We start from the raw sequence: 23919 nt of genomic DNA, 5'->3' as shown, positions 1-23919 counted from the left end.
GTGAATATGCGATTTTCAATGAATATTTGTGAAGTTTGAATGATTCATTGATGAATGATGTGTGATTATATGAGAACATGATTGTGAAAACCTTTTGAAGCATGTTTGTGTGTGGGGAGCATGAAAATTTGTGTTTGGATGAATGAGGAAGAAACCCTAATTTCGAAATTGTGATACCTGAAAACTGTGGTGTTCGGACAGTGGATTCCGACGTGTATTTGACTGACCAAACGATCTTATTTTGGTGTGAATTTTTAACTGAGTAAACTTCAAGGTGTTTTCTGTGTTGTGTGTAAATTTCAGCCCCTCTTGACAAAAGATGAATTTTTAATAAAGTTTTGAAGCCGACTGCGCAATTCTGCTAGAAACTTGTATTCTCGCCCAGAAGTGTCTTCTGTGTTGTGTGAAAATTTTAGTCTCATTGGATATCGGATGAATTTTTGGTAAATTTTTCAATGGAACTGCACAGTGCTACCAGAGTTTTTATGTTCCGACCAGAGATTTACATTATTGTTTTGACTGACCAAATGACGTGCTTTTGGTGTGGAATTTTAACTGGACGAACTTGAATGTTTTTTTTTTTTTTTCAAACACCTTAACGGTGGAGGGTTCGTGGGTCCCTCATCCCTATATAGCAAAATATTTCTCGGTTACAATTAGCCTAGCTTGAGGCTTAGGGTTACATGCGGCTATTACAACTAACTATTACAACCAAAGCAAGAACAATCAAAAGGCCAAAGCACCACAAGAGTAAGTAGGGGTCGTGTCACAAATGGCTCGACACCCGCCTACTCTATGGTGTCCTCCTAAGCATCTTCCTCGGCACGGACCCGGAAGTTCGGGATCCCCATTTGTTCCATTCGAATGACATCTTGGACGGCTCTCGGTAAGTCTTGGGCCTTCAAAACTCGACTGTGGCTCAGATCGACACCAATCTTCGCAAGTAAGTCAGCCGCCTTATTGCCTTCACGGTGGATGAAGGTTGTTCGGAGAGTGAGTTGGCGCTTGTGTAAGGTCATGTGGGCCATGGCTTGGCGAGTATGAGCAGGCCCCCAACTTGGCCCTTTAATGAGATTGAGAGCTTGCTCGGCGTCCGATTCGAGCCAAATTGGTTTCTCAAGCTCCGAGGCCAACTTCAAGCCGTGGTGCATGGCGAGTAGTTCGGCTTCGAGTGGTGAGTGTGCTTCGAGAGGGAGCGCATAGGCGACTAGCACCTTCCCCAAGTGGTCTCGAATGAGGCCGCCTCCCCCGGCTTTTCCTGTTGCTTCTTTAAAGGACCCGTCCGTATTAAGTTTGATCCAGGCCTGATCCGGTGGTTCCCACTTAACCATCATAGCGAGTCGCGGTGGCCGTTGCGGTTCGGCATGGCTTGGGATACTAACTCCGAGCCTAACCCCTCTCCAATGCTTTGGCTTGAGCCTGCCATTAGCCATGCTGTTCCAGACGAAAGTGAGGATTTGCCAAATCACATTGCTCGGTTTGAATTGAACATCATGATGGCGGCTCCTATTTCTCTCTGCCCAGAGGAACCAGAAGATAAGGTACGGCATGGCTCGGCTGAGGTGCTTCCTTCCCGGCTGCAGCAATCTTCTCGCCCATACCTCAATTCTTGTTGGGATCGTGTCATTGACCACGAGAGTGGGGGCCGAGCCTTCGAACCACCCGTCGAATTCCCTCCACACTCTCGTTGCACCTACTCCTTGAATGAAGAGGTGTTGGAGAGACTCGGTACTAGGCCTGTGTGGGCAGCATTGGCATTTGGATGCGAGTTCAATCTTGCGCCATTGCAGCTTTGCGTCAACAGGGATGCGGTTGGATATGAGCCTCCAATTGAAGATAGCGATGGTAGTTGTGAGGCCAGCCGTGCAAATCTCCTCGAGCCCTTGGATGATGGGTTGAGGCGACCGGACCGTCTCCCAAGTCGAGGCTAGCGAGAAATCTCCTCGCCTTGTCAGCGTCCATCGTGGGATGTCCGGCTCCCCGGGAAGTATCGGGGTTTTGCGAATTTGATCAATGATCTGTTGGGGAAGGCCCGCCTGGTCATGGAGAACTTGGAGTTTTGGAGCGTCCCACTCACCATCCGTGATAAACTCCGAGACAGTCGTTGTAGGGCTGCCCCTCTCGTCGAAACATAGCCCCCTAAGAGGGTCGTTGCCAAGCCATATATCATCCCAGAAGTAGATCTTACCTTGACCAACAATCCAGCGAATGTGCGGTTGAGCGTGGGCCCAAGCTTTGGCCAGCCTCCTCCACGTCGGGCTATTCCTTCCCGTGATCCTTAGCGAAAGTGGCGATGAATTGGCGCAATACTTTCTCATCATGTACCGGGCCCATAAAGAGTTCTATTGTCTGAACCGCCACCAGAGTTTAATGTTGAATGCTCTTAGAACTTCTGTGAACTTTCGGATCCCGAGCCCTCCCTCCTTGGTGGGGAGGCACATTTGGTCCCAGCTGATCCAATGTGTCCGTTTTTTCTCAGTCGTCGAGCCCCAAAAGAAGCGAGCCAATTGCTGATCAAGTAGCTTAAGGGTTCCGGCCGTGGGCTCAATGGCTTGGAAGATGTGGATAGGAACTGCCTCAAGAGTGCTCTTAATGAGAGTTAGCCTTCCTCCAAAAGATAGATGACGATGTGCCCATCCGGAAATCCTTCTAGCGATCTTCTCTCGGACAAACATGAACATTTCGGTTTTCTTGGCTCCACGGTATATAGGGACCCCCAAATAGAGGAATGGGAAGGACCCCCGAGCAAAGCCTCCTTCGTTTTGGATTTCATGTGCCCATTGCTCGTGCGCTTCAGCAATATAGAAATTGCTTTTTGCAAGATTGATCTGCTGCCCGGAGACTCCCTCATATCCGTCAAGGCACTCTCTAAGCCGACGCAATGGGGTTGCAGCTGCTTGAGTGAAGATTATAATGTCATCGGCATATGCTAAGTGGCTGATTTCCATGCACCTCCTGGCCGCTTTGAAGGTCATCTCTTTTTTTCCAAGGATGAGCTTATCGAGGGCCCTGGAGAGATACTCTGCGGCAATCACAAACAGCGCCGGGGATATGGGGTCTCCTTGTCTGAGCCCCCGAGTAGATTTGAAGAATTCAGCTGGGACACCGTTAATAAGGACCGAGAACCAACAGGAGCCAATGCACCTTTCAATCAGGGCGATCCACCCATCCGAGAAGCCCATGCGCCGAAGCACCTTGATCAAGAAGCTCCATTGCACTCTATCATACGCCTTGGCCATGTCGATCTTAATGGCCACATTCGGTGCAGGGGAGCACCTTGCTAATTCGTGGAACATCTCTTGGGCGAGGAGGGCGTTGTCATGTAGGAGCCGCCCCTTCACGAATCCACTCTGGTTCGGGGAGATAACCTGTGGCAAAAAAGGCGCAAGGCGTGCGGTTAGAACTTTTGTAATAATCTTGTTGAGGACGTTGCATAGGCTTATGGGGCGAAAATCGGCCCATGTCTCGGGCGAGGCCTTCTTCGGGATAAGGACAATGTTTGTGGCCGTGACGCTCCGAGGGAGGTAGGCCCCAAGAAAGACCTGTTTTATGGCTTCCACCACATCCGTTCCAAGAATTCACCAACATGTTTGGTAGAAGACAGCCGAGAAGCCATCCGGGCCTGGAGCACTGTCCCCGGAGATGTCAAAAACCGCTTTCTTCACCTCCTCGGAGTTCGGTGGGTAGTGTAGCTCCTCAAGATCCGTTGAGGGGGGGAGTTGTTGGATAAGATCAAGGTCCGGGTCCCCAAGGTCCAGGGTGTCCGGGGCGAGAAGGCTCCGAAAGAATTCGACCACCGAGTGCCGTATCTCAGTTTCATCTGCAATCTCCCGGCCATTCACATTGATAGAGTGAATTCGGAGTCTAACTCTCTTCTGCTTCACCCAGCTTTGGTAGAATCTGGTATTCTTATCTCCATCTGCTAGCCACCGTAGAGCCGCCTTTTGCCTCCAGAAGTCCTCCTCCATCCGGAGAAGGAGGATGTACTCGGCAATGCTTTTGTTGATCTCGGATCTATTGTGTGGCGTTGGATCAGCCTCAAAGTCGGCTTGAGCCTGCGCGATTCCTTCCTCCATTCCTTTGAGATTGGCGTGAATGTTGCCAAAAACCTCCTTGTTCCACGCCTTGAGGGCCTTTTTGCTCCTAGCAAGCTTAGTTTGGAGGTTCAATAGCCCACTCGCCTCTGTTGGTTGAGCCCAAATATTTTGCACAAGCTGCAGGAAGCCTCCATGCCGGACCCACATGTTCTGGAAGCGAAAGGCGCTGCCCCCGGAGGGGGGCCTCGGCATCTTACACCTTGCAAGAATCGGGCCATGATCCGAGGAAACCCTTGGGAGATTAGTTACCCTTGTTGCCTCAAACGCATTAGACCATGCCTCATTAACAAGCAGCCTGTCCAACCTCTCAAACAAGCCATTTTTAGCCCAAGTGAATTCCGCACCATCGAATCCCGGGTCCAGAAGCCGGCAATCTTCAATTGCTTCGGCAAAATCAATCATCTCTGCTTGCCGGTTGGTTTCACTTCCAACCCTGTCTTCGTGTGCAAGGATCGTATTAAAATCCCCTCCAATCAGCCACGGGGTTCCTTCCGTCCTGAATGATATCTCCCTCATTTTATCCCACAGAGGGTGTCGCTCCAACCTACTACATTTAGCGTAGATGGCCGAAATGGAGGTATGATTCGCCATGCGGTACGAAGTAAGCCTTCCGTGTAGGACTTGGTCCGAATCCTCCTCAACGATGAAGTTGGCACCCTCCTCGGCGAATACCCATATCTTACCAGATGTATTTGCACCTTTGAAATTTAGTCCCAGCACCTTGGAATACCGATCCGGGTCGGGATTAGTGAGTGGCTCCATTATTGCAAGAAACATGACATTATAACACTTTTTTTTTTTTTTTTTTTTTTAAAAAAAAAATCAAACACCTTCACGGTGGAGGGTCGTGGGTCCCTCATCCCTATATTTCAAAAGTGGTTGAATACAAAACGTGGCCACACCCGAAAGTGGTGTGCCTACACGAAAATTAGGAGTAGTATGCGGTCCGGTTCCACAAGCCCGGACCTCATCATACTCCCTTTCAAAAGGTAAAATACAATTCAACAAAAAAGAAAGACTATAGATCCCATTCCACCAAAACTCGAGCCTATTCTTCCTCTTCATTATGGACCCGAATGTTCGGGATACCCATTGCATCCATCCTAATCATCGCTGTGAGGTGCCTTGGTGCCGTGAGGGCATTCATACGCCAGTAGTCATTTCTTTCTAATCCCATTTTGGCGAGGAGATCTCCTGCTCTATTCCCTTCCCGGTGGATGAAGGTGATACGGGTGTCTTGTTGGCGCTTGAGGATTGCTAGTCGCGCCATCACCCGACTAATATGGGCCGGTCCCCAGTGTGTGCCATTTAGGAGCTTAACCGCTTGTTGTGCATCCGACTCAACCCATATAGGCCTTCTGAATTCTGCGGCGAGCGTCAACCCGAATTGGATGGCCAGAAGCTCCGCTTCGAGGGCTGAGTGAGCCTCGAGTGGGGAGGTAAAGGCTGCAAGCATGTTGCCCTTGTGGTCACGAACAAGTCCTCCCCCCCCGGCTTTATCCGTTGCCTCCATGTATGCTCCGTCAGTGTTGAGTTTGACCCACGGTTCATCCGGCGGGTTCCATTTGACCACCATCGCGAGGGGCCTGGTCCTTCGTGGCTCGGCCTGACTCGGGACGTTGATCTTGAGGCGGACTCCTTTCCAATGCTTCGGTTTGTAGGATCCATTGGCCATGCTATTTCTAAGGAACATTTGCACTTGCCATACCACATTGAAAGGCTTAAATTGCACCGATTGATGACGACTCCTGTTTCGCTCAGCCCAAATGAACCAAAGAATAAGGTACGGCATCGCCCGGCTGAGGTGTTTCTTACCGGGTTGTTGGACTCTCCGTGCCCAAACTTCGAGCCTCTCTGGGATGGTGTCATTGATCCGGAGAGGTGGTGAAGATCCCTCGAACCAGGAGTCAAACTCCCTCCACACACCTCGGGCGCCAGCCCCTTGGATGAAGAGATGCTGCAGTGATTCGATGCCCGGTCTATGAGGGCAGCATTGGCACTTAGATGCCATTTCCATTCTTCTCCACTGTAGCTTCGTATCCACCGGTATTCGGTTGGAAAGGAGTCTCCAAATGAAGATAGCAATAGAAGACGTGAGGCCTGCTTTCCATAAGTCATCAAGGCCTTGGATGATAGGTCTTTGAGTTCGGATGATCTCCCAAGTTGATGCTAGTGAGAACTCCCCATTGTGTGAAAGCCTCCATCTCGGCACATCCGGCCCCTCCGGGATGATTGGCGTGTCAAGGATCTTCCGGACGATGTGTTGTGTAAGGCCGGCTTGCGCTTGTAGAATCCGCAACTTGGCTTCATTCCAAGATCCATTGATAATGTAATCAGCAACATGGACAAGAGGGCCTCCCCTATCATCAAGACAAAGTTCCCTCAAAGGAACCTCTCCTAGCCATAGGTCATCCCAAAATGATATCTTACCTTCTCGCACCACCCAACGAATGTACGGTTGCGCCTGTGCCCGAGCCTTCAAAAGCCTCTTCCAGGTAGGGCTACACCTCCCCGAGGCTCTAGCTGTGAGTGGGGACGCCTTAAGGCAATATTTAGTCATCATGTACGTAGCCCAAAGGGAGTTTTGTTCCCGGAATCTCCACCATAATTTAATATTAAAGGCACGTAAGACCTCCTTGATCTTCCGAATGCCCAAGCCCCCTTCGGCCGTGGGTAGGCAAACCTGATCCCATCCTATCCAGTGCGTCCTTTTCATCTCATTACTCGACCCCCAAAAGAAGCGAGCCACTTGTTGATCTAATTGCTTGAGGGCTCCGCCGGTTGGCTCGATCGCTTGAAAAATATGTAAGGGAATCGCCTCAAGTGTGCTTTTTATCAAGGTTAGTCTCCCCCCAAAGGAAAGGTGCCGGTGAGCCCATCCAGATATCCTAGCCGAGATTTTCTCTCGAAGAAACATGAACATATCCGTGCGCTTCACCCCCCGGTAAATAGGGACTCCAAGGTAAAGGAAGGGGAACGTACCTCGTGAGAAACCTCCTTCACTTTGGATTATGTTTGACCAGCCTTCATGCGCCTCGGAGATGTAGAAATTGCTCTTGCCGAGGTTGATTTGTTGTCCGGACACCTCGGCATAATGCTCAAGACATGCACGTAGCCTCCGGAGGGGGTTTACGGCCGCTTGCGTAAAGATGATGATGTCGTCCGCATAGGCGAGGTGGCTGATCTCCATGCTGCCTCGGGTTGCTTTGTATGTCATCTCTTTGTTTCCGAGGATAAGTTTATCGAGTGATCTCGAGAGATAGTCCGCAGCAAGGACGAAGAGGGCGGGGGAAATGGGGTCCCCTTGTCTAAGGCCACGAGTGGATTTGAAAAAGCCCGTCGGGGCCCCGTTGATAAGGATCGAGAACCAGCATGTCCCGATGCACCTTTCTATGAGCGCCACCCAAGGTTCGGGGAAGCCCATTTGCTTGAGGACTTTTAGGAGGAACGGCCATTGAACCCTATCATAGGCCTTAGCCATGTCAATCTTGATAGCAATATTAGGGGCTGGTGTACTTCTATGGAGCTCATGGAACATCTCCTGTGCAAGGAGTACATTGTCATTGAGGAGCCTCCCTTTGACAAACCCGCTTTGATTCGGTGCAACAACACTTGGAAGGAATGGGGCAAGGCGCCTCGTGAAGACTTTAGTAATCACCTTGTTGATCACGTTACACAAGCTAATGGGCCTATAGTCTCCCCAAGTCTCGGGTAAAGGCTTCTTGGGGATGAGTACGATACTCGTGGCCGTGAAGCTGCGGGGGAGGAAAGCCCCACCAAAAAATTGCCTAACCGCTTCCACCACGTCTGGCCCCACAATGCCCCAACAAGCTTGGAAGAACAATGCCGAGAAGCCATCCGGGCCGGGCGCGCTATTGGCCGAGATATCGAAGACAGCTCGTTTCACCTCATCCGCATCCGGGGGTTTGGGGAGGCCCGCCAACTGCTCCGAGGGAGGGAGTGAATGTAAGAGGCTGAGGTCCGGATCCACAAGCTCCGGGTAGCTTGGGGCTAGGAGGTTTTGAAAGAACTCAACTGCCGATTCTTTGATGGCCGTGTCATCCGTAAGTTCACGCCCATTAGCATTAATCTTGTGGATACGTAGCCGAATCCTCTTCTGCTTCACCCAACTTTGGTAAAATCTAGTGTTTTTATCCCCTTCTTCCAACCAACGGAGGGCCGCCTTCTGACGCCAAAAATCTTCCTCCATCTTAAGGAGAAGGATGTACTCAGCAATTTGTTTGTTGACCCCTGTTCTATTCCGGGCCGAGGGGTCACCTTCAAACTCCGATTGAGCCAGCGCAATGTTCTCTTCACAAGTTTTGAGGCTGGCGTGTATATTCCCAAAAACCTCCTTGTTCCATCTTTTAAGCGTTTGTTTGATCCTAGCAAGCTTGATCTTCAAATTGAGGAGGCCCACAGCCTCCGTGGGAGCCATCCAATCTTCCTGCACCAACTCACCAAAACCCTCATGCCGGACCCACATGTTTTGGAACCGGAAGGCTCTACCACCCCCGTGGGCATTAGGTAGCCTGCATCTGACGAGGAGAGGCCCGTGGTCCGAAGCAATACGGGGTAGGTTAGTGACTCTTATTGCATCAAACAATTGGGGCGTCATCTCACTAATCAACACCCTATCCAGCCTTTCCATGAGGCCGTTCTTTGCCCAGGTGAATTCAGCCCCATCATAGCCTGGGTCCATTAGTCTGCAATCCTCAATGGCCTCGGCGAAATCCACCATTTCGGCCTGACGATTTGTGTCGCTTCCCGTCCTATCTCGAGTGGAGAGGATTGTGTTGAAGTCCCTCCAATGAACCACGATATTCCCTCCGAAACTTGGGCAATATCTCTCATCTTTTCCCAAAGGGCATGCCGCTCTCCTCTCGTGCATTTAGCATACACGGCCGAGATCATAATAGGGGTTGAAATCCTAGGACAAGTGAGCCTCCCATGTAGCAGCTGGTCCGTGTCATCCATCACAACAAAATCCATCCCTTCCTCCACAAAAATCCAAATTTTCCCATTGGTGTTCGTCCCCTTGTAGGACAGCCCCAACACTTTCGAGAATTTGTCCGGATTAGGGGAGGTAAGCGGCTCCATTATTGCAAGAAAACAAATATATGAGATTTAATTAGTCTTTTTAGGACGTTTTAGGTTGACGCATTCGCGATTCCCCTAACGTTCCAAAATAGAAAGTTTAACGACATGATTAACAAGAGGAGTTCGTACCCGGCGGGATTGACCCCCCTCCTTGGAATTCAATGATTTGAAGGTCCTTCTCCCCATGAGATGCCGCGGCCTCCAAAAAGGCGGGATTGGCTCCCTCATCGATTTCATTATGGGAGATGGTATCATCCCAATTTTCCTCGTCTTCCATATCATTCTCCACGAAGTTCTCTTGAGCCATGAGGGTGAAATATCGGTTAGTACTCAAGTGACTTGATGGCCCTTGTGCCTCGGTTTTCTCTAGGTCGAAGGGTTTAAAGAAGCCTTTCGGTTGCACAAGGGCCCCCGAAGTCGGGTTCACTTCTCGCCGCGCCATATCCGCTCCTCTTGGCGTACCCCCGCGCCCATTTCCAAAGGAGGGGAATTTAGCGAGCACCCCTTTAGGTGAAGTGGTGGTATGCTCATCATGGATGATGATCATGTCCTTACTCCCGGCACCTTGCATATCACCCAAAAAGTCCGGCCCCGACCACTCCGCCCCCGAGTACATATTGGCTCTCGGGTTCATCCGGATGTTGCCTTCCTTTCCCTTGTGTTTCCCTTGTTGTTTCCATTCCATGTTATTATCGGTGTGCCTCGGATCAGTATTGTTCTTCTTAGCTCCTATTCCTCCGTGTTGTGGTTGTTTTGGTGTTGCTAAGTTGTAATTTCGTTTTGGAGGTCGATCCGCCTTCCCGGAAGCGTAACAAACTTCTCTCTTGTGACCGACATGTTTGCATTCTCCACAGTAGGACGGGATCTTATCCCACTTTACTTGCTGCACCAAAGGACGCCCACAAATGTCAAGGATGATCTCGTCGGGTGGCGGCTTTGTAATGTCGATCTCAATGCATAGCCGCGCAAAGGAGAGTCTTGATTTGTTGGCCGTCGCTCTATCTACTTGGATCGGGTTACCAAGGAGTTTCCCAATGGCATAGAGGGCCGATTGATCAAATAGGTGGATCGGGAGTCCAATTAGGTTGCACCATATAGCCGCAATTGGAGATTCACAATAGGCGTCAAATTCCGGAGACCATTTGAAAACTCTCATCGGATGCCGATCAATGAACCACACCGGTGTCCCTTTGGGTCCACTTAGGAGCCGAGCATAATCCGTCATGTCCTCAAATTGAACAAGAATATGTTTGGCGTTAATATATTTCCAAGTATAGCCACGGCAAAACTTAATGTTGTCTAGAGCCTTTTGGATTTGATAGGAAGCCGGGATTGAGTGCGAGAACTTACCTACAATAGCATGGCCGAGGGACGAGGCCAACCTTTGGATTTCTGACCCGGAGAAGTAAATGGATGGCACTCCGTTTGACGTGGAAGCAAAGCCGATATTTTGGATGTTCTCCGGGACAAAGACTTGCGGGCCTTCAACCGCCGGTGGCCCCCGCACCATGTCGGCCATGGATTTTGGCTTGGTGGGGTTCCTCACGCCCGGCTCGGTATTGCCTCCTAAAGGGTTGTTTGTCGGCTTATCTTTTAATTTAGCCACACCGTTTGGGTCGGTTCGCGGTTCATCACACGAGTCCCTCTCGCCCCTGGGTGCGTAAGGAGGCCGCGGCATTTCTATGTCCATCTCGGTCGGCGTCGGGTCCAACTCTTGCGTGTCCGAGGCCGAAGGCGCGGACGTGTCTCGAGGGGGGTTGCGGCTTGCATTGGTCCTCGGCCATCCCGTACTCACTAACGCCGAGCCGGCTTCGAATGATGCTTGGATTTTCCGGGTCCTTCCCTTTTCGAGAGGTGGGAAATCTTCAAGGGAAGGGCCATGCTCAATGAGAGGCGCGCATGGTTCAATATCTTTGTCTCTCCGATCTGGGAGAAGGGTGACCTTCGCCGTGTAGTCCGTGGCCGGTGAGGGTTCGGCGAGGAAGGGCTGCGCCGCCGCCGCATCAAGCATCTCCGCCGCGGCCAGGTGAATGATTTGGAGGATATCACTCTTTTTTGTATTCATTTGCTGCATTGGTAGGGGTGAGCAAGGCTCCACATGTGACTTCCGGTTTTGGTAAGGGGCAAAAGCACTTTCCGAAAGGTGATTTGTTCCCATGCCCAATTCGGGCAAGTTGACTATCTCACACCCCAATGTACTTTTTGGCACACATGCTACGGTCAAATCCTCTTGGGATACGTTTAGGGGTCCGACATCATCCCCTCCAACGGTCTTCTCGCTCATGACGGGTCCATGGTCGAAGGATGGCGCCACCTCCGCCGCCGGTGCATCTCCGTGAACCACCACTTCCATTTGGACCCCATCCTCGGATGTGGGGGCTTTGGGAAGGGCTCCTAGGCCAAGTGCTTCCTTGCTATCAATGGAGCAAGCCGGAAAAAGATTTACCTTGGATTTAAGGCTATCAAGGTCGGGGCTCGGGATGGATGACTCGGGCTCGGAGGTCTCCTCTTCTCCAAAGTCGAGCTTCTTCCTAAGTTGTTTGTCCTCCGGGAGTGGAGAAGGTACGAACCTTTTCCGGCCATGACCTTTTGTGAGAGGTGCCGGCGTGCTCTTCCTAGCCATCATCCTATTCTTCTTGCTTTGCATTTTCATATCTTTGGCCGAGACCTTTGGTGTTGGGTCATCGCATGAGTGAAAAATCATAAATTGGTCCGGGATAGACCTAGCCTCCTCGGGGTCTGGTGGGGCCGGGGTTGGGTTCGTGGGGGGGTCCGGCATGGCCAGCCGAGGGTGTGACCGCAGCGCCGAACCAAGGTGGGGAGACGGTGGAGTTGAGGAGGGATGGTGACACGACCGGCGTGGAAAAGGTCTCGGCAGGTTGTGGGATGGTGAGGTGTGGTGGTCGGCGTGAGGGAGTCGCGGCGGGTCGTGGGTGTGAGTGGGTGGACGGCGAAAAGGATCAAGGTGGGGGAATTGCTAGAGAGAAGGGGGAGCGTCTCTCTCTAGATCTTTTTTTGAGGACGTTTTGGGTCGGCGCATTAGCGATTCCCCTAGCGTTCCAAAACATGAAGTTGTAAGACATGATTAACAAGATAGGGTCGTACCCGGAAGGTTTGAAGGCCCTCCTTGGAATATGACAATCTGATGGTCGTCATCCATCGTGTGATTGTCGGCATCAACTTGTTGCGAGGCATCCTTAGATTGTGCACCAAAGGTTTGGAATTCCATTTCCACCTTATCCATCTCGCCACATGCTTCGACGTCAAATTCCCCGTTAGCCATGAGCGAGTAGTACTTGTTTGTGCTCATGATATTGCCCGTCCACTCATCTCCACTCCTTCCATGGTTTGATGTGGAATGTCGCCCTCTCCCTCTCGAGCCCCCTCTTGGCCCACCTCGGGAGCTCGAAGCCATCCGACGGCTTGTGACTCCAAGTTCCCACGGCACACCCGTTGCTTCCTCATCGTTCGATTTTGTTCGACTCGGCCCCATTGAGTATTTAGTGGCGGCTTCCTCACCTTGGACCGGCCTTGTGTTAAGTTGACCTTTCCCAAGCCCATCATCTTCTTGAAGGTTGCCCACAATGTCCGGACCCTCCCAAACCGACTCCTCCCCACTCTGCCTAGCTTTCGGGGATGATCCCTTTCCTTTGTTTCTCCTTTGCCGTCTCCACTCATTGTTATTATTTTGCTTGGCCTCCAAATTGGCTTGCTTTTCCGTGGGACCGTTTCCATCTTGATTTGCTTTTTGGGGGGCTGCATTGTTGTAGTTTCTTTTCGGTGGCCTCTCAGTCTTTCCCACAGCATAGCAAACATTGCTCGAGTGACCGACGTGCTTACACTCCCGACAATAGGCTGGAATTTTATCCCACCGCACTTGTTGGACCGTCTCTCTTCCACAAATATCAAGTATATTTTCTTCGGGGGGTGGTTTCGTGATATCAATCTCGACGCAAATGCGCGCAAAGGAGAGCCTTGTCTTGTTCGCAGTGGCTCGGTCAACTTGTATTGGCGTCCCTAGGAGCTTGCCAATCGCGAAGAGGGCTGATTGATCGAATAGGTGGATCGGAAGGCCAATTAGGTTACACCATATTGCTGCAATCGGGGACTCACAATAGGCGTCAAAATCTGGGGACCATTTGAACACCCTCATTGGGTGCCGATCGATGAGCCACATCGGCGTCCCCTTCGGGCCACCGAGGAGCCTTGCGTAATCCACCAAGTCCTTGCATTGAATAAGAATGTGCTTGGCATTAATGTATTTCCAAGTAAAGCCACATTGAAATTTCATGTTATTGAGAGCCTTTTGAATTTGTCCGGCTGTCGGGATAGAGTGTGAGAATTTACCTACAATGGCATGCCCTACGTTTTTGGCAAGCTTCCGGATTTCCAGCCCCGAGAAGTAGATTGATGGTATCCCATTTGAGACTGATGCTAATCCAAAGGTTTGGATCTTGTCGGCAACGAACACTTGCGGTCCATTCGGATCGGGGGCTCCCTTGATCAGGTCCGCCATTGATCGCCATGCATTTGTGGTTACCGAGCCCGTCTCGGCCCCATTGGCCGGCAAGTTGCCGTTCGATCCGACCCCGGATCCCTCTTCTCTACTAAATTGTGGCCCATTCATTGTGGCTGATGGAGTTACCTTAAGGGGATCAGCCATTACCCCGGAATTAGGAGATGATGACGGGCTCGCCCCAATTTTTGGGGCCTCAGGCACGCTGGCCGAGGCCGTGGGGCCTTCTCCCGCACCTGGCTTGAAATGCGTGTAAGGGGGATCGTGTTGACTCGAGCACGGGCTCGGCACCATCTCGGCACCTTTCGGTCGGCCACGCTCAAAGGAATCACGTAGCTTTAGAGTCCGACCTTTCTCCAAGGGTGGGAACTCCATTTGGTAGGCCTTGAAAGCGGTTGAGGATGATAGAAAGTGGGAGTTCATACCAAAAAGAGGTGCATGGTTTGGCTCGGCCGCCGGCCGGCCGGACTCCGCCGTGCCGGCGTTGAGAAGTGGCTGCGCCGCCAAGGTGTCTAGCATGTCCGCCGCATCCAAGGAGGCAACATGGAGAAGGTTGGTAGGGTTAGGCTGCAAGTACTCACTAACGGCTAGTGCATCATGTGACTCTCCATTTTGGCAAGGGGCCAACCTACTTTCCAAAAGCATTTTTGTTCCCATACCCTTATCGGGCAAGTTGACCATCTCCTCCCCCAAGGCTCCTTGTACTTTTGCAGCACCAAGTACAATGGATTTGTCATGGCTTGGTTGAGAAGGCTCCATGTCGTGGTCGGCCGTCTCCTCTCCGGCGACTTGGCCGGAATCTTGGCCGGAGAAAAGCACCAGGTCGGAAGTTGTGTCGCGGACCACATGTGGCCTTTCCATTTCTATCTCCTCTTCAACTCCTCCTTGCACATTCTCCCCCTCTTGCAATGCGTTCGCCATGTTGGGACTTACAAGCGCCGGAAGGATCGAGTTTTTGCATTTAGGGCTCACAACCGGGGCGCAATCTTCCTCCCCAAAGTCGATTCTCTTCCTTAGTTGCTTGTCTTCGGGGAGTGGGAAGAGCACGTACCTCTTCGAAATTGTGAAACCAGAAAACTGTGGTGTCCGGACAGTGGTATTTGACTGACCAAACGATCTTATTTTGGTGTGAATTTTTAATTGAGTAAACTTCAAGGTGTTTTCTGTGTTGTGTGTAAGTTTCAGCCCCTCTTGACAAAAGATGAATTTTTAATAAAGTTTTGAAGCCGACTGCGCAATTCTGCTAGAAACTTGTATTCTCGCCCAGAAGTGTCTTCTTTCTGTGTTGTGTGAAAATTTTAGTCTCATTGGATATCGGATGAATTTTTGGTAAATTTTTCAATGGAACTGCACAGTGCTACCAGAGTTTTAGTGTTCCGACCAGAGATTTACATTATTGTTTTGACTGACCAAATGACGTGCTTTTGGTGTGGAATTTTAACTGGACGAACTTGAATGTGTCTTCTATGTTGTGAACAAATCTTAGTTTCATATGAGGTCGTATGGATTTTTGGTGATTTTTACAAACCAACCGCGCAATTATGCCAGATTTGTTGTCATGTTCAAATATCACTTGTTGCCAAGTTTGGGTGAATTATATGATGCATGTATGATTAAGGAATGTATCCTATGACGTGATTATGTGTGACACGTTGAGAAATATTATGGCATGTTTTCCTTATGTTGATGAATGTTTGGGATGGGTAATTTAAGAGAACGATGAAAGGAACGATAGGGCATGCATGTTAAATTGTAGTGATGGAAGGCTGATTGTGTTGTGGTGTTGACAAGGGTTGTTGTGCATACGTGAGCATAAGGAACGAGGGTTGCTTTTGAGTTGCGTATTGTGTTGTCTAACCAAGCGAGGTGGGCTTTCTTTAACTAAACTCTTTTATTTTTCCTAAGTATGATTGTGGAGCTATAAGGGTGGTTTAAAGTATTATGTCATGCCGTGATTGTTTTGATGTTGAGATTGTTGCCTGATGCCTAGTTCGTTTGAGCTTGCTCCGTTAGGCTATAGGGCTATGTTGAGATTGTGCTTGATGTCTAGTTTGTGAGTTCGCTCCATTAGGCTATAGGGCTATGATAAACGAATTCGGGTCTGAGTAGGGCCACAAACCCTATCAGGCCGTGTACACAGAGGGGATCGTGAGCCGTCCTTGCTACTCGGCCGGTCTCGTGGGCGAATAGTGTGGCCACACTTTCGTCGCACTATGGTAAGAGGATGTGAATGATTGGTTGTTGAGATAGTGGGGAGATTGTTTTGCCTTGGCCAGACTATGAAAATGTTTTTGTGTTCTCGATGATATTTCTTAACTACATGTAAAACTCGAGTTCACTGGTTTGGATGACATAACTGTTATAAAATATTTTCGGCATGAGCCCATTGAGTACAACAAGTACTCAGCCCTGCATATGTTTTCCCTATGTGCAGGTTGAGCGTGATGTTGCGATGGATGTTGAGTGAGCTTTAGGAATTCCCGGATGCGTCGTGTCTTCATACATGGGCGTCATCCTATGACTCTCCTTTGATACTTATTTTTCCGCTACTGTGTTTCGAATCGTTCTTGTAAAAGTCTTTGGTTTTGCTTTACACTACTTTTTGACATTAATTACCTTGAGATATTAACCAGCTGCTTAATTGTTTAATTGATTAAAACTTTTCTTTTGAAGCTTTGTTTAAGATGTTGTCTTTCATTGCTTTCCCCTTCTTCTTCCCTGCTCCTTAGTCCCTTCCCTAGTCACGATTTCCCCGTCTTTACTATCCTTAGTGAGGGCGATCGTGACAGCCGTTGACTGAACTTCAGTCGGCAGAGGACCTTATGGTCCAGGCTAAGGCGGCCATGATGACTTCAGCGCCTCGTTCCTCTGGCATCAAGCCTAGCGCGGGAAAAAGGCAGGCACCGAACTCAGGACCGGCCAAGATGCTAAGGGAAAGAAGAAGAAGAGGGCAAACAAGAAGCCCACGGGGAAGTGTTTCAAGTGCGGAGAGAAGGGGCATTGGAAGCCAGATTGTCCTAAAAAGGGCAAGGCTACAGGTATGCACCAAGCTTTAGTAGTCGAGTCATGTTTGGCTTCGAAGTCTACTTGCACTTGGGTTATTGACACTGGTGCCACTGATCATATTTGTTTTGATCCTGACTTAATGCAGGTGACAAGACGGCTATGTGATCGTGAGATCGAGGTCCAGCTGGGTGACGCTACAAAAGTGGCGGCCATAGCAGTGAGATACATTTATTTTTATTTTAGTAGTGATAGATTTTTTATTTTGAAGAATGTTTTGTTGATACCTTCTTTTAGAAGAAATTTAATTTTAGTTTCTAAATTAGTTTTTGATGGATATTTGATTTCTTTTAATAACAATTGCGTTATTAAGAAAGATGGTTCTTATATCTGTCGTGGTATCATGGAAAACAATCTGCACACAATCACATCTACACAGTTTAATAATCGCAAATGAGAACTCAATACAACATCAAAAATTTCGAAGAAACGAAAGGAACCTTCAAGTTCAATGAACGAAACGTACTTTTTTTTTGTTATCAAACACCTTCACGGTGGAGGGTGGGTCCCTCATCCCTATATTGCAAGACGAAAGATGTTACATGTTACAGTTGGAGGAATACAAGGATGGCGTGCTGGCGCTTGAAGAGGGTGAGCCGCGCCATGACCCGGCGGACATGTGCCGGCCCCCACATCTTACCATTGATGAATTTGGTGACTTGCTCGGCGTCTGTCTCGATCCATATCGGCAGCGCACAATCCCTCGCAAGCTCGAGTCCGTGGTGAGCGGCTATCAGTTCAGCCTCCAATGCTGAGTGTGCGTCGAGGGGGGTTGTAAAGGCCACGAGCAACTTCCCGGTCCAGTCACGTACCACACCTCCCCCTCCCGCTTTATCCAATGCTTCCGTGTACCCCATCCGTGTTGACTTTAACCCACGGCCTCTTGGGGGGGTGCCACTTAACCGGCATCACTAGGAGTCTCAGCCCCCTTGATGCGGGCAGTCTCGGTATACTCATTCCCAAACGCAATGGGGTTGCAGCTGCTTGAGTGAAGATTATAATGTCATCGGCATATGCTAAGTGGCTGATTTCCATGCACCTCCTGGCCGCTTTGAAGGTCATCTCTTTTTTTCCAAGGATGAGCTTATCGAGGGCCCTGGAGAGATACTCTGCGGCAATCATAAACAGCGCCGGGGATATGGGGTCTCCTTGTCTGAGCCCCCGAGTAGATTTGAAGAATTCAGCTGGGACACCGTTAATAAGGACCGAGAACCAACAGGAGCCAATGCACCTTTCAATCAGGGCGATCCACCCATCCGAGAAGCCCATGCGCCGAAGCACCTTGATCAAGAAGCTCCATTGCACTCTATCATACGCCTTGGCCATGTCGATCTTAATGGCCACATTCGGTGCAGGGGAGCACCTTGCTAATTCGTGGAACATCTCTTGGGCGAGGAGGGCGTTGTCATGTAGGAGCCGCCCCTTCACGAATCCACTCTGGTTCGGGGAGATAACCTGTGGCAAAAAAGGCGCAAGGCGTGCGGTTAGAACTTTTGTAATAATCTTGTTGAGGACGTTGCATAGGCTTATGGGGCGAAAATCGGCCCATGTCTCGGGCGAGGCCTTCTTCGGGATAAGGACAATGTTTGTGGCCGTGACGCTCCGAGGGAGGTAGGCCCCAAGAAAGACCTGTTTTATGGCTTCCACCACATCCGTTCCAAGAATTCACCAACATGTTTGGTAGAAGACAGCCGAGAAGCCATCCGGGCCTGGAGCACTGTCCCCGGAGATGTCAAAAACCGCTTTCTTCACCTCCTCGGAGTTCGGTGGGTAGTGTAGCTCCTCAAGATCCGTTGAGGGGGGGAGTTGTTGGATAAGATCAAGGTCCGGGTCCCCAAGGTCCAGGGTGTCCGGGGCGAGAAGGCTCCGAAAGAATTCGACCACCGAGTGCCGTATCTCAGTTTCATCTGCAATCTCCCGGCCATTCACATTGATAGAGTGAATTCGGAGTCTAACTCTCTTCTGCTTCACCCAGCTTTGGTAGAATCTGGTATTCTTATCTCCATCTGCTAGCCACCGTAGAGCCGCCTTTTGCCTCCAGAAGTCCTCCTCCATCCGGAGAAGGAGGATGTACTCGGCAATGCTTTTGTTGATCTCGGATCTATTGTGTGGCGTTGGATCAGCCTCAAAGTCGGCTTGAGCCTGCGCGATTCCTTCCTCCATTCCTTTGAGATTGGCGTGAATGTTGCCAAAAACCTCCTTGTTCCACGCCTTGAGGGCCTTTTTGCTCCTAGCAAGCTTAGTTTGGAGGTTCAATAGCCCACTCGCCTCTGTTGGTTGAGCCCAAATATTTTGCACAAGCTGCAGGAAGCCTCCATGCCGGACCCACATGTTCTGGAAGCGAAAGGCGCTGCCCCCGGAGGGGGGCCTCGGCATCTTACACCTTGCAAGAATCGGGCCATGATCCGAGGAAACCCTTGGGAGATTAGTTACCCTTGTTGCCTCAAACGCATTAGACCATGCCTCATTAACAAGCAGCCTGTCCAACCTCTCAAACAAGCCATTTTTAGCCCAAGTGAATTCCGCACCATCGAATCCCGGGTCCAGAAGCCGGCAATCTTCAATTGCTTCGGCAAAATCAATCATCTCTGCTTGCCGGTTGGTTTCACTTCCAACCCTGTCTTCGTGTGCAAGGATCGTATTAAAATCCCCTCCAATCAGCCACGGGGTTCCTTCCGTCCTGAATGATATCTCCCTCATTTTATCCCACAGAGGGTGTCGCTCCAACCTACTACATTTAGCGTAGATGGCCGAAATGGAGATATGATTCGCCATGCGGTACGAAGTAAGCCTTCCGTGTAGGACTTGGTCCGAATCCTCCTCAACGATGAAGTTGGCACCCTCCTCGGCGAATACCCATATCTTACCAGATGTATTTGCACCTTTGAAATTTAGTCCCAGCACCTTGGAATACCGATCCGGGTCGGGATTAGTGAGTGGCTCCATTATTGCAAGAAACATGACATTATAACACTTTTTTTTTTTTTTTTTTAAAAAAAAAAAATCAAACACCTTCACGGTGGAGGGTCGTGGGTCCCTCATCCCTATATTTCAAAAGTGGTTGAATACAAAACGTGGCCACACCCGAAAGTGGTGTGCCTACACGAAAATTAGGAGTAGTATGCGGTCCGGTTCCACAAGCCCGGACCTCATCATACTCCCTTTCAAAAGGTAAAATACAATTCAACAAAAAAGAAAGACTATAGATCCCATTCCACCAAAACTCGAGCCTATTCTTCCTCTTCATTATGGACCCGAATGTTCGGGATACCCATTGCATCCGTCCTAATCATCGCTGTGAGGTGCCTTGGTGCCGTGAGGGCATTCATACGCCAGTAGTCATTTCTTTCTAATCCCATTTTGGCGAGGAGATCTCCTGCTCTATTCCCTTCCCGGTGGATGAAGGTGATACGGGTGTCTTGTTGGCGCTTGAGGATTGCTAGTCGCGCCATCACCCGACTAATATGGGCCGGTCCCCAGTGTGTGCCATTTAGGAGCTTAACCGCTTGTTGTGCATCCGACTCAACCCATATAGGCCTTCTGAATTCTGCGGCGAGCGTCAACCCGAATTGGATGGCCAGAAGCTCCGCTTCGAGGGCTGAGTGAGCCTCGAGTGGGGAGGTAAAGGCTGCAAGCATGTTGCCCTCGTGGTCACGAACAAGTCCTCCCCCCCCCGGCTTTATCCGTTGCCTCCATGTATGCTCCGTCAGTGTTGAGTTTGACCCACGGTTCATCCGGCGGGTTCCATTTGACCACCATCGCGAGGGGCCTGGTCCTTCGTGGCTCGGCCTGACTCGGGACGTTGATCTTGAGGCGGACTCCTTTCCAATGCTTCGGTTTGTAGGATCCATTGGCCATGCTATTTCTAAGGAACATTTGCACTTGCCATACCACATTGAAAGGCTTAAATTGCACCGATTGATGACGACTCCTGTTTCGCTCAGCCCAAATGAACCAAAGAATAAGGTACGGCATCGCCCGGCTGAGGTGTTTCTTACCGGGTTGTTGGACTCTCCGTGCCCAAACTTCGAGCCTCTCTGGGATGGTGTCATTGATCCGGAGAGGTGGTGAAGATCCCTCGAACCAGGAGTCAAACTCCCTCCACACACCTCGGGCGCCAGCCCCTTGGATGAAGAGATGCTGCAGTGATTCGATGCCCGGTCTATGAGGGCAGCATTGGCACTTAGATGCCATTTCCATTCTTCTCCACTGTAGCTTCGTATCCACCGGTATTCGGTTGGAAAGGAGTCTCCAAATGAAGATAGCAATAGAAGACGTGAGGCCTGCTTTCCATAAGTCATCAAGGCCTTGGATGATAGGTCTTTGAGTTCGGATGATCTCCCAAGTTGATGCTAGTGAGAACTCCCCATTGTGTGAAAGCCTCCATCTCGGCACATCCGGCCCCTCCGGGATGATTGGCGTGTCAAGGATCTTCCGGACGATGTGTTGTGTAAGGCCGGCTTGCGCTTGTAGAATCCGCAACTTGGCTTCATTCCAAGATCCATTGATAATGCAATCAGCAACATGGACAAGAGGGCCTCCCCTATCATCAAGACAAAGTTCCCTCAAAGGAACCTCTCCTAGCCATAGGTCATCCCAAAATGATATCTTACCTTCTCGCACCACCCAACGAATGTACGGTTGCGCCTGTGCCCGAGCCTTCAAAAGCCTCTTCCAGGTAGGGCTACACCTCCCCGAGGCTCTAGCTGTGAGTGGGGACGCCTTAAGGCAATATTTAGTCATCATGTACGTAGCCCAAAGGGAGTTTTGTTCCCGGAATCTCCACCATAATTTAATATTAAAGGCACGTAAGACCTCCTTGATCTTCCGAATGCCCAAGCCCCCTTCGGCCGTGGGTAGGCAAACCTGATCCCATCCTATCCAGTGCGTCCTTTTCTTCTCATTACTCGACCCCCAAAAGAAGCGAGCCACTTGTTGATCTAATTGCTTGAGGGCTCCGCCGGTTGGCTCGATCGCTTGAAAAATATGTAAGGGAATCGCCTCAAGTGTGCTTTTTATCAAGGTTAGTCTCCCCCCAAAGGAAAGGTGCCGGTGAGCCCATCCAGATATCCTAGCCGAGATTTTCTCTCGAAGAAACATGAACATATCCGTGCGCTTCACCCCCCGGTAAATAGGGACTCCAAGGTAAAGGAAGGGGAACGTACCTCGTGAGAAACCTCCTTCACTTTGGATTATGTTTGACCAGCCTTCATGCGCCTCGGAGATGTAGAAATTGCTCTTGCCGAGGTTGATTTGTTGTCCGGACACCTCGGCATAATGCTCAAGACATGCACGTAGCCTCCGGAGGGGGTTTACGGCCGCTTGCGTAAAGATGATGATGTCGTCCGCATAGGCGAGGTGGCTGATCTCCATGCTGCCTCGGGTTGCTTTGTATGTCATCTCTTTGTTTCCGAGGATAAGTTTATCGAGTGATCTCGAGAGATAGTCCGCAGCAAGGACGAAGAGGGCGGGGGAAATGGGGTCCCCTTGTCTAAGGCCACGAGTGGATTTGAAAAAGCCCGTCGGGGCCCCGTTGATAAGGATCGAGAACCAGCATGTCCCGATGCACCTTTCTATGAGCGCCACCCAAGGTTCGGGGAAGCCCATTTGCTTGAGGACTTTTAGGAGGAACGGCCATTGAACCCTATCATAGGCCTTAGCCATGTCAATCTTGATAGCAATATTAGGGGCTGGTGTACTTCTATGGAGCTCATGGAACATCTCCTGTGCAAGGAGTACATTGTCATTGAGGAGCCTCCCTTTGACAAACCCGCTTTGATTCGGTGCAACAACACTTGGAAGGAATGGGGCAAGGCGCCTCGTGAGAACTTTAGTAATCACCTTGTTGATCACGTTACACAAGCTAATGGGCCTATAGTCTCCCCAAGTCTCGGGTAAAGGCTTCTTGGGGATGAGTACGATACTCGTGGCCGTGAAGCTGCGGGGGAGGAAAGCCCCACCAAAAAATTGCCTAACCGCTTCCACCACGTCTGGCCCCACAATGCCCCAACAAGCTTGGAAGAACAATGCCGAGAAGCCATCCGGGCCGGGCGCGCTATTGGCCGAGATATCGAAGACAGCTCGTTTCACCTCATCCGCATCCGGGGGTTTGGGGAGGCCCGCCAACTGCTCCGAGGGAGGGAGTGAATGTAAGAGGCTGAGGTCCGGATCCACAAGCTCCGGGTAGCTTGGGGCTAGGAGGTTTTGAAAGAACTCAACTGCCGATTCTTTGATGGCCGTGTCATCCGTAAGTTCACGCCCATTAGCATTAATCTTGTGGATACGTAGCCGAATCCTCTTCTGCTTCACCCAACTTTGGTAAAATCTAGTGTTTTTATCCCCTTCTTCCAACCAACGGAGGGCCGCCTTCTGACGCCAAAAATCTTCCTCCATCTTAAGGAGAAGGATGTACTCAGCAATTTGTTTGTTGACCCCTGTTCTATTCCGGGCCGAGGGGTCACCTTCAAACTCCGATTGAGCCAGCGCAATGTTCTCTTCACAAGTTTTGAGGCTGGCGTGTATATTCCCAAAAACCTCCTTGTTCCATCTTTTAAGCGTTTGTTTGATCCTAGCAAGCTTGATCTTCAAATTGAGGAGGCCCACAGCCTCCGTGGGAGCCATCCAATCTTCCTGCACCAACTCACCAAAACCCTCATGCCGGACCCACATGTTTTGGAACCGGAAGGCTCTACCACCCCCGTGGGCATTAGGTAGCCTGCATCTGACGAGGAGAGGCCCGTGGTCCGAAGCAATACGGGGTAGGTTAGTGACTCTTATTGCATCAAACAATTGGGGCGTCATCTCACTAATCAACACCCTATCCAGCCTTTCCATGAGGCCGTTCTTTGCCCAGGTGAATTCAGCCCCATCATAGCCTGGGTCCATTAGTCTGCAATCCTCAATGGCCTCGGCGAAATCCACCATTTCGGCCTGACGATTTGTGTCGCTTCCCGTCCTATCTCGAGTGGAGAGGATTGTGTTGAAGTCCCCTCCAATGAACCACGATATTCCCTCCGAAACTTGGGCAATATCTCTCATCTTTTCCCAAAGGGCATGCCGCTCTCCTCTCGTGCATTTAGCATACACGGCCGAGATCATAATAGGGGTTGAAATCCTAGGACAAGTGAGCCTCCCATGTAGCAG

At 50.3% G+C, this 23919-nt stretch overlaps 2 protein-coding genes across 2 annotated transcripts; both read right to left on the bottom strand.

The window, feature by feature from the left end:
• Positions 1–2342: 2342 nt before the first annotated feature.
• On the bottom strand, positions 2343–4859 carry LOC121791046. The gene is made up of 3 exons (XM_042189101.1): positions 3988–4859; positions 3603–3888; positions 2343–3368 (listed from the first exon to the last, which is right to left on the bottom strand). Exons 1-3 carry the CDS (start codon positions 4857–4859, stop codon positions 2343–2345), a joined length of 2184 nt encoding a protein of 727 aa, XP_042045035.1.
• Positions 4860–17607: 12748 nt separating this feature from the next.
• LOC121791045 lies at positions 17608–19722 on the bottom strand. The gene is made up of 3 exons (XM_042189100.1): positions 18851–19722; positions 18466–18751; positions 17608–18231 (listed from the first exon to the last, which is right to left on the bottom strand). Exons 1-3 carry the CDS (start codon positions 19720–19722, stop codon positions 17608–17610), a joined length of 1782 nt encoding a protein of 593 aa, XP_042045034.1.
• Between the last annotated feature and the right edge of the window lie 4197 nt (positions 19723–23919).

The sequence above is a fragment of the Salvia splendens genome, unplaced genomic scaffold (assembly GCF_004379255.2).
Source record: "Salvia splendens isolate huo1 unplaced genomic scaffold, SspV2 ctg707, whole genome shotgun sequence".
NCBI classification, from domain to species: Eukaryota; Viridiplantae; Streptophyta; class Magnoliopsida; order Lamiales; family Lamiaceae; genus Salvia; species Salvia splendens.
The sequence above is the reverse complement of the archived record's forward strand: the minus strand, read 5'-3'. Positions and strand labels throughout refer to the sequence as shown.

Coding starts and splice junctions, on each gene's coding strand:
- LOC121791046 (XM_042189101.1), bottom strand. CDS start 4,859: ATGGAGCCACTCACTAATCCCGACCCGGATCGGTATTCCAAGGTGCTG. Junction 3,889..3,987: donor ATCAACAAAAGCATTGCCGA/GTACATCCTCCT, acceptor ATTCTACCAAAG/CTGGGTGAAGCAGAAGAGAG. Junction 3,369..3,602: donor GCCCGGATGGCTTCTCGGCT/GTCTTCTACCAA, acceptor TTTTTGCCACAG/GTTATCTCCCCGAACCAGAG.
- LOC121791045 (XM_042189100.1), bottom strand. CDS start 19,722: ATGGAGCCACTCACTAATCCCGACCCGGATCGGTATTCCAAGGTGCTG. Junction 18,752..18,850: donor ATCAACAAAAGCATTGCCGA/GTACATCCTCCT, acceptor ATTCTACCAAAG/CTGGGTGAAGCAGAAGAGAG. Junction 18,232..18,465: donor GCCCGGATGGCTTCTCGGCT/GTCTTCTACCAA, acceptor TTTTTGCCACAG/GTTATCTCCCCGAACCAGAG.